Source organism: Vulpes lagopus, chromosome 5 (assembly GCF_018345385.1).
Source record: "Vulpes lagopus strain Blue_001 chromosome 5, ASM1834538v1, whole genome shotgun sequence".
Lineage (NCBI taxonomy): Eukaryota > Metazoa > Chordata > Mammalia > Carnivora > Canidae > Vulpes > Vulpes lagopus.
In genome coordinates, this window is record NC_054828.1 from 74,519,801 (window position 1) to 74,534,921 (window position 15,121).

Here is a 15,121-nt window from a genome sequence, read left to right on the forward strand (position 1 = left end):
ATATTATTTTGCCTGTCATCAGTGTAGTTAATTGTACACTTACACAGTAATAAAAATTACACAGTACCTACCTCATGAGTTTTTACACTGAAGGAGATCACATAAGAACTTGATATATGTAGGCCATTTCTTTTAAGATTTTATTTTTAAGTAATCTCTACACCCAAAATAGGACTTGAACCCACAACCCTGAGATCTCAAGAGTTGCACATTCTAGTGTACCATTGTTAGCTATCATTAAATTTATTAGTGACATTTGTGAAGTTGACTATATAAATGACTGGAAATTAAATAAAGAATGTTGCTAAATAATAACAAAGTACTTGTAAGTAACTCAGGCTTTGAATCCACTGCATTTCTTTTTTCTCTCACTTTAACCTTCTGCCTACATAAAACAAATAAATGAAAATTAGCCTTACAGCTTAGCTACTCTGAAATCAGGTACGGTTTCCTTTTCCTTTTCCTTTTTTTTTTCTTAAGATTTTATTTATTTATTCATGAGAGACACACACAGAAAGAGAGAGAGAGAGGTAGAGACACAGGCAGAGGGAGAAGCAGGCTCCATGCAGAGCGGGATGGGGGACTGGATCCCAGGACTCCAGGATCACACCCTGGGCCGAAGGCAGACGCTAAACCGCTGAGCCACCCCGGGATCCCTGGTTTCCTTTTTCTATGCAATAAATGTTCTGACAATTTCCTCAAATAACCAATTAACTTTCCTTAATTTGTAAAATATTAAAGTGGGTGCCTGGGTGGCTCAGTGGTTGAGCGTCTGCCTTTGGTTCAAGTCATGATCCCAGGGTGCTGCGATCAAGTCCCCCATCAAGCTCCCCAAGGGAAGCCTGCCTCTCCCTCTACCTGTGTCTCTCCATGTCTCACTCATGAATAAAAAAATAAAATCTTTTAAAAAAATAGATAAAATAAAATTTTAAACTAGGGACAATTCATATCTTGCAGAGCTGATGTCGAGATTATAGGTAATCTATGTTTGTATACCTATGACAACTTCACCCCAACCAAAAAGTGATACTCTCTTCTAAAATGTTACAGCATATAAAAACCTCATACTATCAGACTTCCCAGAACCAGTTATTTTTGTTCAATTCCTAAGTTACTAAGAATTAAGTTCCTTATAATTCCAATACAGAGTTTTCCACAGAGCAAGCACACAGTATTTCTAACTTCATTTTCTAAATCCTCTGTATTTGGACATAGGAACACACTATAAAAGAAACCTTAATAATTCAAATAATGACTGCCCCCTGGACACAGAGATCATCATTTTAAAATAATGCATTATGCTACAATTTTTAAATTAACCTGATGGTAAAGGGAACACAAAAACGGTACAGGGTCCATTCTGGTATTTTTAAAATAAAAACTGGTGGGTGCTAACCCAGCCAGAGGAGCATACGACTCTTGATCTTGGGGTCGTGAGTTTGAGTCCCACATAGGGTGTAGAGATTAAATAAACTCAAATAAATAAATATTTTTTCAAAATGGTAAGCTCTAATTTCTAACATTAAAAGGTCTTTTCCGGGACGCCTGGGTGGCTCAGCAGTCGAGTGTCTGCCTTTGGCTCAGGGTGTGATCCTGGGATCCTAGGATCGAGTCCCTCATCGGGCTCCCTGGGAGGAGCCTGCTTCTCCCTCTGCCTATGTCTCTGCCTTCCCTCTGTGTCTCTCATGAATAAATAAATAAATAAAAATTTAAAAAAATAAAAAAATAAGAGATCTCCCTGTAACAGTGCTACTAAAGGGTAATAAAGAAACACACTCTCTTTGCTAGTGGGTACCAAAGAACTAAAGAGTCAAAGTGAAACTAACCACTAGAGGGCAGCCCCCCGTGGCGCAGCGGTTTAGCGCCGCCTGCAGCCCAGGGCATGATCCTGGAGACCGGGGATCGAGTCCCACATCGGGCTCCCTGCATGGAGCCTGCTTCTCCCTCTGCCTCTCTCTCTCTCTCTCTGTCTCTATGAATAAATAAATAAAATTAAAAAAAAAAAAAAAGAAAGAAACTAACCACTAGAGAGTGAAGGAGGAAGAGAGGAGGGAAAGATAAAGGCCACAAACAAAATAAACCTAGCACACTGAACACTTTCTTTCATCAAAGACGCTCTATTTCGGGATCCCTGGGTGGCGCAGCGGTTTGGCGCCTGCCTTTGGCCCAGGGCGCGATCCTGGAGACCCGGGATCGAATCCCACGTCGGGCTCCCGGTGCATGGAGCCTGCTTCTCCCTCTGCCTGTGTCTCTGCCTCTCTCTCTCTCTGTGACTATCAAAAATAAATAAAAAATTAAAAAAAAAAAAAAAAGAATCATAAAAAAAAAAAAGACGCTCTATTTCAATGTTTGTAAGCATCAAAATTTGTTTTTTTTAAAAACTGTCATATCTTAGAAAAACTTTAATTTTCCAAAGTATAGATGGGATTGTTGCCTTTTTCCAAAAAGAGTAACTAGGTTCTACTGCTTTCTCTACAAGATGTGCATTCCTCCAGTGTTCTATAATTAAAATCTGTGGGAGCAGTGGGATCTGAAAGCACTACAGAACACCAACTATTTCTTGTTTCCTTGACAAACGGATGAGAAACTCAGTCTAGCTGGTTTGTATAACACTATTAAGTTCCTGAGTAATTTTTACTAGAGTCTCTGAACTTCTTCTAGACATTAAAAAACCTCTTATATCCTTACTTCTCAGATAGTTGAAATATATTTTTTAAGATTTTATTTATTTATTCATGAGAGATATAAAGAAAGAGAGAGGCAGAGGGAGAAGCAGGCTCCTCTCAGGGAGCCCAATGAGGGACTTGAATCTAGGATCCCCAGATCACACCCTGAGCCAAAGGCGTCTCAACCACTGAGCCACCCAGACACCTCAGACAGCTAAAATTTTATTTTTTTAAAGATTTTATTTATTTATTCATGATAGACACACACACAGAGGGGGGGGGCAGAGACACAGGCAGAGGGAGGAGCAGGCTCCATGCAGGGAGCCGGACGGACGTCGGACTCGATCCGGGGACTCCAGGATCACGCCCTGGGCAGAAGGCAGGTGCTTAAACTGCTGAGCCACCCAGGCTGCCCAGATAGTTGAAATTTTAAAACAAATATCATAACTAATTGACAAAAGCTTAGGAGAAAAACTAATTTGGATGCATCTATTATTAGTTTATGAAAAGCAGGAAGCCAATCACTAAAAATAAAATCAGTAACCCTCTACTCCCTAAGAAACTGTACACATACAGGGGTGCTTAGGTGGCTCAGCTGGTTATACATCTGACTTCAGCCCAGGTCAAGATCTCAGCGTCCTGAAATCTAGCCCCAAGACCCTCTGTGGGGAGTCTCCTCCCTCTCCCTCAGCACCCCCCTTCCCCAGCTCATGCTCTCTAATAATTAAAATTTTAAAAAAATTATACACATATACACACCCTTTCTTTGCAGACAAAACAGTAATTTTGGTGTGACCTATTTGAGCAAATATTAATTAGCATTTTTCCACTGCCAATGAAATTTTCCTTTCCATAACAAAGAATAATTTGAAGTTTGTCAATATTGTTTCACACTTTTAGTTATAGGAATGTTTACTTGCTACATAATTTAACATTTAGCTTACTATGGAATATATAACAAAATTATGTCATATACAAGGCTTCAAACCCACCTAGGGCCACGTTTGTATCATCACCCTTCTGCAGTTGAGAGACAACCCAGCTAAATGAAGAATATAATGACTGATTATAAAAGTATCATAATCCAAGTAAAAAAAGCTCATTTAGTACATACCACTGCAATAATTATATGTCATAATTAGGTAGTTCATGTTTTTTTTTTTTTTAATTTTTATTTATTTATGATAGTCGCAGAGAGAGAGAAGAGAGAGGCAGAGACACAGGCAGAGGGAGAAGCGGGCTCCGTGCACCGGGAGCCCGATGTGGGATTCGATCCTGGGTCTCCAGGATCGCGCCCTGGGCCAAAGGCAGGCGCCAAACCGCTGCGCCACCCAGGGATCCCGTAGTTCATGTTTTGAACACTGTCAGGAAACATGGAAAATATAATCTATATCTCTATGAATTTAGGGCAACAGAATGAAGAAGAAGTGATCTTAGCATCCAAAGGAGAGAGAGAGAACCAGTTATGCAATAATTTTATAGTTGGTAATTATGATACAGCTACTGCCTAACTAATCCATAAGTGCTTTTAGCCTAAACCAAGAGTAGAAACATTCAAGAGCTCAAAATAGATTTATTACTTCTTTGGGGAACTGAAATAAGGTTTACCTTAAACCTCAGAATGTAAGCCAAGAACACATTAGACTAAATAAGCAGAAAGAGGGATCTGAAATAGTGAATGCTCTAAATCCTTCTCTCTCGACCTCTTCTCTATCTACACGTATTACTCTATCTATACTTAATTCTGATGTAGATCTCTTCTAGCCCTGCGGCTCCAAAGACAACCTATACATTAAACACACACACTGTGGTGACTGTTGCCTAATTCTGTGAATATACTACAACTGAATTGTACACTTTACATGAATGAATTTTATATTTGTGAATTATATCTCAATGAAGATATTTTAAAACATAGGCAATCCAAACCTAACATTCGAAACTAAATTTCTGGGCAGCCCCAGTGGCCCAGCGGTTTAGCACCGCCCTCGGCCTGGGGTGTGATCCTGGAGACCCAGGATGAGTCCTGCATCGGGCTCCCTGCATGGAGCCTGCTTCTCCCTCTGCCTGTGTCTCTGCCCCGCCCCCCTCTGTCATGAATAAATAAATAAAATCTTAAAAAAAAAAGGACTAAATTTCTGATCTTCTTACCAAAATCTGTTCTACTTATAGCCTTCCTCATATTAATAAATATCAACTCTTTCTAGCCAGGCAAAAAAAAAAAACAGTCATTATGGATTACTTCCCTCTCTTACCTGATGTTTAATCCATCTAGAAATCTGATTAGATCTACATTAAAAATAGATCCAGAATTAAATTACTTATCACTTCCACAGGCCACAACCTGGTCCAAACCACTAACATCTTACTCCAGGATTACTACAACAGACACCTAATTGGTTACTACAACAGACACCTAATTGGTATCCCTGTTTGCAACAATCGGAATGACCTTTTAAAAACATAAATCATGGGGGGTGCCTACTTGGCTCAGTTGGTAGAGCATGAGACTCTTGATCTCAGGGACATGAGTTCAAGCCCCAGAGAGGGCCTAGAGCTCACTTAAAAATATATATCAGTTCACATCACTCCTTTGCTCAAATAGCTCTCCATCTCACTCAGAATGAAAGCCAAAGTCCTTAAAATACCTATAAAACATTGTGATGTGCCCCTCCTTCCACTATCACCCACCATAATCTGAGTTCATCTGCTAAACTACTCCTTTTTCACCACAAAAGCTTTCTTGCTCTTCCTTAAACTCCCCAGGCAGATCTCAGGACCTTTGTATTTTTCTGTTCTTTTTGTGTTAGAACATTCTCCTCACACTCTCATTATCTATATTGCTTAATACCTCATCTGTCTGCACAAATATCACTTTCTGAGTGAGGCCTTCTCTTAACCACCTAATTTAAAACTGCAAACTCCTATAACGCTCTGTATTTTCCTATCCTGCTTTATACTTCTCTACAGTACTTCTAATATTTTTACCTTCTAATATATTTAATATTTTACCTATTTATCTTGTTTATTATCTCCCCTTATTGGAATATAAGCTCCAAAAGGGCAAACATTTTTCTCCATTTTGTTCACATGCTGTATCTCCAGTGCTTAGTACAACAGGTATTCAACAAATATTCGTAAAAGAACTGAATATAATCCCGGGACTTATAAGTAAAATTCATCTTGATACTACTCATAGTTAGACTTTGTATCTAGTCCCCCTGTATTACTCGTTCATATACATATGACATGTAATTAAAAAGCTTTACACCAGGCACCTGGGTGGCCCAGTTATTAAGCATCTGCTTTCAGCTCCAGGTCATGATCCTGGAGTTCCGAGATTGAGCCCTACACCAAGCCCCCACCAAGCCTGCATCAGGCTCCCTGCTCAGGAGGGAGTTGGCTTCTCCCTCTACTCCTCACGCCTCTCATGCTCTTGCTCCCTCAAATAAATAAACAAACAAATAAATAAAATATTTAAAAAAATAAAAAGCTTTATGCCTATGACAATGTTGTTATATATTCTAAATGTCTAGCCTACATACCTGCTACAAAGGACGGATTACAAAGAAAATAGTTAACTATGCCAGCTGCTTTTAGGCTTTTGCGTTTGTTTTCTGTTTTTAGGCTTTTGGATCACATCATAGAAACTCACAACTATTACCCTGTGACTTATTAGGTAGATACAGATATTACTAAGTAGGAAACCTAATATACTCAGTATCTGGCACTTGAGATATTGCTTTTTATTTACTTCTTTTGTAAAGATTTTACTTATTTCTTTGTTTGTTTATTTATTTTTATTCATGAGAGACCCAGAGAGAGAGAGAGAGAGAGAGAGAGAGGCCGAGACACAGGCAGAGGGAGAAGCAGGCTCCATGCAGGGGACTCTGTCGGGGATCTCCAGGATCATGCCCTGGGCTGAAGGTGGCGCTAAACCGCTGAGACACCCAGGCTGCTTTTTTTTTTTTTTAAATATTTTACTTATTTATTTGACAGAGAGCACAAGCAGAGGGTGCAGCAGGCAGAGGGAGAGGGAGATGCAGGCTCCTCACTGATCAGGGAGCCTGATACGAGGCTTGATCCCAGGACCCTGAGATCATGACCTGAGCGGAAGGCAGATCTTAACCCACTAAGCCACCAAGGTGCTTCAAGATACTGCTTTTATTGTTGGAGGTCCATATTGTGGTTGACCTCTGTTGTTTTTATAGATTTTATTTATTTATTTAAGGAAGAGAGAGAGCACTAGCCGGGGAGAGGAAAAGGTAGGAGAAAACTCAGCAGGGAGCCCTGTGCAGGGCTGGACACCAGGACCCCGAGATCATGACTTGATCCCAGGGCAGATGCTTAACCGACCAACTAAGCCACCCAGGCGTCCTGGCCTCTGCTGTTTGAAGAAAAGAAAAAAAAAAAAAAAGTAATAAAAATTCTAAAATCTGTGCCCAAAAAAAACAGTAAATAAAGAAGTAACTACATTTCAGAAACCAAAGCAGCAGAAATGGTCCCAGACGCTCAGATTTGTGGAATATCAAATAAACAAAAGCAGACCGCACTCCCCACTTACCAGTACTGCGCTTCAAATTTTTTTGTCAAGAAAACCCTTTTATGCGGTACCTGACTTGCTCAGTCTGTATACTGTGTGTCTCTTGATCTTGGGGTCATGAGTTCAAGCCCCACTTTGAGTGTACAGATTACTTCAAGAAAAAAAGAGAGAGAGAGAGAGAGAGAGAGAGAGAGAGACCTGGGTGACTCAATAGTTCAACATCTGCCTTTGGCTCAGGTCGTGACCCCAGGGTCCTGGGACCAAGTTCCACATGGTGCTCCCCGCAAGGAGCCTTCTTCTCCCTCTGCCTATGTCTCTGCCTCTCTCTCTCTCTCATGAATAAATAAAATCTTAAAAAAGAAAGAAAGAAACTACTTTTATTATTTAATCCAAATGCACCTCACATTTAGAAATTTTTATCTAGTAGTCAGGTTTCACAGCTAACAAGTTTTCAAGCAAAAACAAAAATGCCTATCAGAACTCAAAATTCACACAAGATAATCAGCTGTGCCACAGAAAACAAAAACAAAACACCCACAAAGATTTAAAATCTCAACATTCTGGTTAATCTATATGGCCTTCTCTTGAATAAATGAGCAAGTAGTCAAGAGTTCTCTACATGGTAGGAAATATTTTGTGAATCAGAATGGCTGTATAATATAGTGGCTATACACACTCTAAATCCAGAATTCCTGGATTGAATCCTAGCTCTATCATGTAATAGTTCTGTAACCACTGGCAAATTAATCAATCTCTTAGTGTGTCTGTTTTCTTATCTGTAAAATGCAGATCATAACACCTACACTTCAAAGAGCTATGAAGACTAAAATTAATTAGTATGTATTAAATACTTGAAAGGTGCCTGGCACATAGGAACCACTGGATAAAAGTTAGCTATAAAATTATCACCATCTTCAGGGTCTATCTAAGGATCCCTGAGGCCCAAACTGAGAAACCACTGTCATAAATTAAAAAAATGGTAACCACACTTCGTAAACTTTCTGCAACAATTTAATCCTGTAAAAAGATAATTTTTTTTTTTTTTTTGCTAGACTATTTCTATATAACAATTTCTTTTGTGGAATGGGCAGGCCAGGTGGCTCAGCGGTTTAGCACCGCCTTTGGCCCAGGGCCTGATACTGGAGACCCGGGATCAGGCCCTGGCCCACATCAGGCTCCTGGCATGGAGCCTGCTTCTCCCTCTGCCTGTGTCTCTGCCTCTCTCTCTCTTTCTCTCTCATGAATAAATAAATAAAATCTTAAAAAAAAAAAAAAAAAAAGACTGTACTGAGAGTTCCTTCAAGTGAGGGGGAGGGGGAGGGTAAGGGGAGTAGAAGAAAAAAAGATTGGTCATTAAGGTGATAACTACTAAAATAGGATACTCAACAGAAGGTCAAGGTTGGGGTGTAAATACTTAAAGTTTGTATCAAAAATAACTGAAGGGACTTAACAGATTTTTAGCTCTACAAATTACACTACTCTCCTATATCCCCATTTTCTTCAAAAACTCACTTAAATTCTCATAACACCTTCTAAAACAAACCAACTCATTCAAGGGTTAGAAGACATGGAAATTTAACGAACACAATAATTTCGATTTTGTCCTACTAATTCTTCAGGGGACTTGCTAATTCATTACAGAGTCTGGTCCAATCCATCTGCCCCTAACTGGGAATTTCCAGCACTATACCCAAAACAAAGTTCTGCTGTAATTATTCTGGATACTCAGGATTTTAAGATAATCTTTATCTGTATTATCACTGTCATTATAATAAATACTCTGAATGTTTTTTATATGATAGGACCTATTTTCATTTTTTTTTTTAAGATTGTATTTATTCATGAGACACACAGATTGAGAGTTAGAGACACAGGCAGAGGGAGAAGCAGGCTCCCCATGGAGCAGGGAGCCTGAAGTGGGATTCGATCCCAGGACCCCGAGATCATGACCTAAGCCAAAGGCAGACGCTCAACCACAGAGCCACCCAGGCACCCCTCACCCAGGTATTAAATGAAGGAACTAAGGTCTAAATATAGGTCTAATTCTTATGTCTGCATTTTTCTACATTGATTCCTATTTCACATTTTAAAATGAGAAATAAATGAAGTAAATTAAACGAAAATCTGGTCAACTGCATATCAAGTCCAAAAACAGCCATATCTAGAAAACAAATAAACAAAAACAAAACAAAAAGAGCCATATCTTGAACCTGACAACCATAATTAACATTTCTTTCACTGAATTACAAACATTTCTTTCTGATAAACAGAAATTAAAACAATGCAAGTTCTTGATTAATACACAAAATTATGCTGACAAGTATTTATTGACTGCTTACATTGTGTCAAACACTGTTCTAGTTGCTTGAGGATATAGCAGCAAAGAAGACCTAGCTCTGTAATCTGGTGGGAAAAGATAAACAAAAAAACATATAAACAAATAAACAAGGTAATTTCATATACTGAAAATAATGTGAAGTGACGGAAACCAAGTGCAGGGACCACCTGGAATAAGGTTAAATAAGAGAAGGGCCTTTCTGAAGGTAATACACGAGCTTGCCTCTAAATGATGCAAAAACAGAACTGGAAGAAGTCTGAGAGGTAGTAGGCAGGGCAGGTGGTGTGGGAACTTGTAAACCACAGTAAAAGAAGTTTAGATCTTGGGACACCTAGGTGGCTCAGCGATTGAGCGCCTCCCCCCTTCAGCCCAGGGCAAGATCCTGGAGTCCTGGGATGGAGTCCCACATCGGGCTCCCTGCATGGAGCCTGCTTCTCCCTCTGCCTGTGTCTCTGCCCCTCTCTCTCTCTGTGTGTCTCTATGAATAAATAAATAAATAAAATCTTTAAAAAAATAAAAAATAAACACAATTCCTTTTTTTTTTTTTTAATTTTTTATTTATTTATGATAGTCACAGAGAGAGAGAGAGAGAGGCAGAGACACAGGCGGAGGGAGAAGCAGGCTCCATGCACCGGGAGCCTGATGTGGGATTCGATCCCGGGTCTCCAGGATCGCGCCCTGGGCCAAAGGCAGGCGCCAAACCGCTGCGCCACCCAGGGATCCCAACACAATTCCTAAGTAATGGATGCCAGAACAAAAAAGAGAGGCAAAAGTGACATCAGGAAAACGACACAAAGTCTGGGACCATCAGAGAGACCTCCTTCACAAACTTGCCTAAAGCTGACTTAGAAACAAACTCAAACTAAAATAATCCCAACTGTAAAGAAATATGAAACTAAATGAGGCTTAATGCATAAACTATTTTCACTGTGCCCTTCATCACTCTCCTGAAACTTTATCTCAAAAGGATTTACCCTGAGATAGATGTTCATTAAATGTAAAGACAAAATGACTACAAATAACTTAACAGTTTAGGATGTTCTATTCCACTAAGAAAAAAAAAGAATCAAGTTTTTAGAAAGCCTAATGCATTTACCTATACAAATTATATATAATGCACTTCAAAATGAAGTATTATCTAACTACAGCAATCACTTTTTCACTCAAGATATCAATACAAGGGAAATAAGCTCAGGCAAGATATCAACAATAGTAGAGGCAGAAAACTTCTGGCTCCAGTCTATCTCTTACTGCTAACTAGAAAAAAACTCTAATTGTCATATGAAATCCCACAAGACAGGTACAGGAACCAACTCAGTCTTGCAAATGATGTAACCATACAGTTAAAGCACCAGAACTCAAAGGTAGGAAACATTAAATGTTTGTATAATTTAGTACTAATGTTTTTAAAAAAAAAGAGAGAGAGAGAGAGAGAGAGAGCATGTTCTCAGACTCACAGGAGCATTTGCTACCACTGGTGTACCAAGCACATTAAAGAACAATCTTTTCTTTTTTTTAAATCTTGAAACCATTATTACAAAATTAAATGTGGTCACTGTCATCTGACATGGTGGAGTCAAATCCTAACTTCACCCTTTTTCTGTGTAACCTTAAACAATTTACCTAACATTTCTGGGCCTTAGTTTCCTCACCTGTCAATCAATGATTTAAAAAATCTACCTCTGGGGGCGCCTGGGTGGCTCAGTCGTTGAACATCTATCTACCTTGGGCTCAGGTCCTGATCCCAGTGTCCTGGGATTGAGTCCTGCATCAGGCTCCCCTCCCCATAGGGAGCCTGCTTCTCCCTCTGCCTATGTCTCTGCCTCTCTCTATGTCTCTCATGAATAAAGAAATAAAATCTTAAAAAATAACTTAAAAAAATAAAAATTAAAAATCTACCTCTGGTGTCTGGGTTGCTCAGATGGTTAAGTGGCTGCCCTCAGCTCAGGTCAGGATCCCAGTATCCTGGAATGGAGCCCCATGGGGAGGGAGGGGAGAAGAGTCTGCTTGAGATTCTCTCTCTTGCCCCCCCCATACCTCTTCCACTAGTGCTCTCACTCAAATCAATAAAATCTTTAGGGATCCCTGGGTGGCGCAGCGGTTTAGCGCCTGCCTTCAGCCCAGGGCATGATCCTGGAGTCCTGGGATCGAATCCCACATCGGGCTACCTGCATGGAGCCTGTTTCCCCCTCTGTCTCTCATGAATAAATAAATAAAATCTTTAAAAAATAAAATAAAATAAAATCTTTAAAGAAAGATAAAAAAATTTAAAAATCTACCTCTTAGAGTTATTTTAAAATATAATGAAATAGATATATTGTAAATGGCAATACACATAGCAGATACTTAATATGTGAGCCTTTAATGACTTACCGTATTTTATATTGTATGTTCTTTTTCTTTTTTTAAAAAAAGATTTTATTTACTTATTCATGAGAGAGACAGAGAGAGAGGCAGAGACACCAGCAGAAGGAGAAGTAGGCTCCTCGCATAGGAGCCCTATGTGGGACTAGATCCCCGGACTCCAGGATCCAGGACTCCAGGATCACGCCCTGGGCTGATGGGAGGGGCTCAACCGCTGAGCCACCCAGGCTGCCTATATTGTATGTTCTAATTTTACTTCTTGGAAAGTAAATATAGATAATCTTGTCTTGGTCCTACAATCTTTTCAGCATATATTCAAAGTGGCACAAAACATCTCCACCAATAACTTTATATACACAAATAGTTTGAAGATTGGGGCCTATGATTTTGTAAGTTTTATCCATCTGTTCCCCAAGACGTAAACACAAATCAAAACATTACAAAGACAATGGTAGAAGTGGAATAAGAAGAGTAACTGGATGATGGGTCTCACTGGTAACATGCCATAGGCAAGAAGCAACAAAAGACCTTAAAGTCAAATAGATATATATGGATTTAGGGTTAACTCCTCTTCTCAGCAGGAAACAACAATGACTTTTCCAACACTTACTGCTAAGAGATTTGAAATGTTTTGGAAACAATCCCTGCTTCCTGACAGTTTACTATACCTCCTTTCTGTAGTAAAAAAGCAAAGTGGAAAAAAATCTCCGATGGATACAAAAAAGCAGTAACGGGGGGGGGGGGGGATGTATTATACAGTCAAAAAGCCCATTTCCTGATTTCCTGTTTTACCTCTGAAGGCAAGCCCATTTCTTTAAAAAGGTATTTCAAGTGACTGAAAAGTAGCTGGACATGTTTTCATTTTAAGGTACTAATGATGATACCGACTACAGTTATTTCTGGCCGGTATCAAGAAGCCCGTATTTATCTGATTGCAGCAAACTCAGGTACAAGGAAACCTCCCAGGTGGTCGGCTCAGTTCTAAGTAGAGCTCCTGTTACTTCGTAACATTCATCCAAGTAAGGCCCTTCCTATAACACCACGAGTTTTAGGTCAGTGTAAAACAGAGCGGTCCAAAATATTCCAACCAAGTGAGTGGCTCTGCTATTGCTTGAACCATAGCTTGTCCATCATCAAGAAAACCAGAAATTAGCACGTCAAGGCCTCTGTGAAATAAACGGACGCGATAATTTCCGCGAAGGTTCAATAAAGATAACAGCACCTTAAAAGGCTCTGAAATGAAATAATACCTAAATTTCTGAAGATCTGGGCCCAACGGCCCAAGGTCACACAGACCAAGTCAATTAAGTAGCTGATAAAAAATTTCAAGAAACGATGAGCCTCCTGCAGCTCAGGACAACACTACCTAGGAATGGAGTCTGGGTTTGGGAACACTCGCGTCAAAGCTTTAATGTGAACAAGGCCAACCGAATGCAGTGGCTCCAAGGGAAAACCCCAGGCGTTTCGGGAAGGATTTCCTCCCATTTCCCCAGTCTCCCCTTCCCTAGTCACCCCCGACACTCACATCTCCGGAGCCACTTCATCCAATGGTAGACGATAGTAGTGTGGTGTTTCTTGTTCTCTATACACCAGGACGATAAGCCTTGAATAGATTCCATGGTGTTAGTTACCGACTGGAATTTTCGATCCAACGAGGACTCCAGAGCCCCTGCCGAAGAGGCCGACGAGGAGGAGGCCTTACTGCTGCCTCCGCCGCCGCCGGCCGCCATCTTCCCGGTTTGCACAAGCGCTGCTGCTCCTCTGGCGGCGGCGGCGGCGGCGGGGTGGCGGCGGCGGCGGCGGCGGCGGCGGCGGCGGGAGCGGGAGCCGGAGCGGGCAAAACAATCACTGCGAGTGCGTGAAAGCCGCAGGTGGGGAGGGAGGTCAGGGGGTGGGGAGGGTACACGCGCTAGGCTCTTCTGGAGGTAGGTCGGGAGGACCAGCTGCTGGGCACGCTGGTGACTCCTACACGCTGTAAGGAGGGGCTGCGGGCATCGAAGGTTTATCAGAATTGTTCAAGGGGTTGTGTTTAAACCAGTCAATAGTCACGGGAAGAATTGCGCAGAAAACAGATCCTGCAAAGCCTTTCAAAACGCCTGGCCCCGAAACTAATGGTTTTACACTGTTCAGCTCTCAAAGCTAAGGCTCGTCCCCACTCCTGTCGCCACACTCCTGTAAGGGTAGGCGTTAATACCTTAAATTTAATACTATCCGATTACCCCTTCAGTTGCAGAAATCTTTCTCCTTTAGCTCTTCTAGCACAGAAAAGGCCCAAGGCTACCTAGTCAGGACTTTTTTTTTTGCAACGCAATAGCAGCAAAGGGACAGCAACAGTATCGCGCACGCGCTGCTTCGCCCCGCCTCCCCGCTTCCTTCTCAACCTAGAAAGCAGAGGAGGCGTGATGGCGGGGCGGCCTGGCCAATCAAAGGACAAGAACGAGAAGCGCGCGCAGAAGGCTGCAAGTCCCAAGGACCAAGGAGGCGCTACGATTATTTGTGCGCCTGCGCAGCAGACCGGCGTGTAGCGGGCTAAGAGGAAAAACCGGAGGAAGGGTGAGGGAATTGGTCAAACTTAGGAGAGGTTGGGGGAGGGGCTTCACCGCTCTGTCCTGCCCTTTACTTCCTAGGGAGGTCCCCCTCTTGGGGATGTCCAGCTCCCACAACAGGCCGGGAAATTCCCACCGCTCAGAGGTTACTGTTACTTTCTGGTAGCTGCCGCCGCCGCCGCTAACTCCTCGGGGCACCGACTCGCGACAAAGTGGCCGGCAGCCATCTTGCAGGGTCTCAAAAGGTGCGCATGCGCCAGCTCCAGTGAGCCGTTCACTACGCAGACTCCCAGACCAAACAATATTTTACACTCCCCTTGGACGATACCATTCATAACCAGTAGGTTCTTTAGATGTGGTAAGAGGAAGTTTCAAGTGAAGCGAAAAATTTCCTAGTAAAATTTTCGAGACGAGGAAAGAATAAAAAGCAAGACGTGATCTCACCTTCGCCGGTCACTATGGCATAATACATTATAGTTTACAAGAGTCCTGGCTATTCTATTGATTAGCACAACCTGGATGAACAATTCCATCGTATCTGCCTATGTAAATCCTCTGGACAGATTTGGAGGCTCATGTGTTTCACTGAGCACATGCAATTATTTAAGTCTTTTACCTCTCCCCGATGCTTCTTGAGGCAAGGAACATGTTTTGTGAAGCTCAT

At 41.4% G+C, this 15,121-nt stretch overlaps 1 protein-coding gene across 6 annotated transcripts in view; it reads right to left on the minus strand.

Annotated features, from left to right (window-relative positions):
• The window catches only part of RPRD2 (regulation of nuclear pre-mRNA domain containing 2), a 92,432-nt gene extending 77,343 nt beyond the window's left edge, over positions 1 to 15,089 (minus strand). For 2 of the 6 annotated variants that reach the window (XM_041755110.1, XM_041755109.1), the window contains exon 1: positions 13,437 to 15,084. In XM_041755110.1, coding sequence (XP_041611044.1) covers positions 13,437 to 13,641 — 205 coding nt within the window. In that variant the 5' untranslated portion in view covers positions 13,642 to 15,084. Of the gene's footprint in view, positions 1 to 13,436 lie in introns of all 6 variants that reach the window. The other 4 variants (XM_041755114.1, XM_041755113.1, XM_041755112.1 and 1 more) reach the window with 2 other exon arrangements.
• Between the last annotated feature and the right edge of the window lie 32 nt (positions 15,090 to 15,121).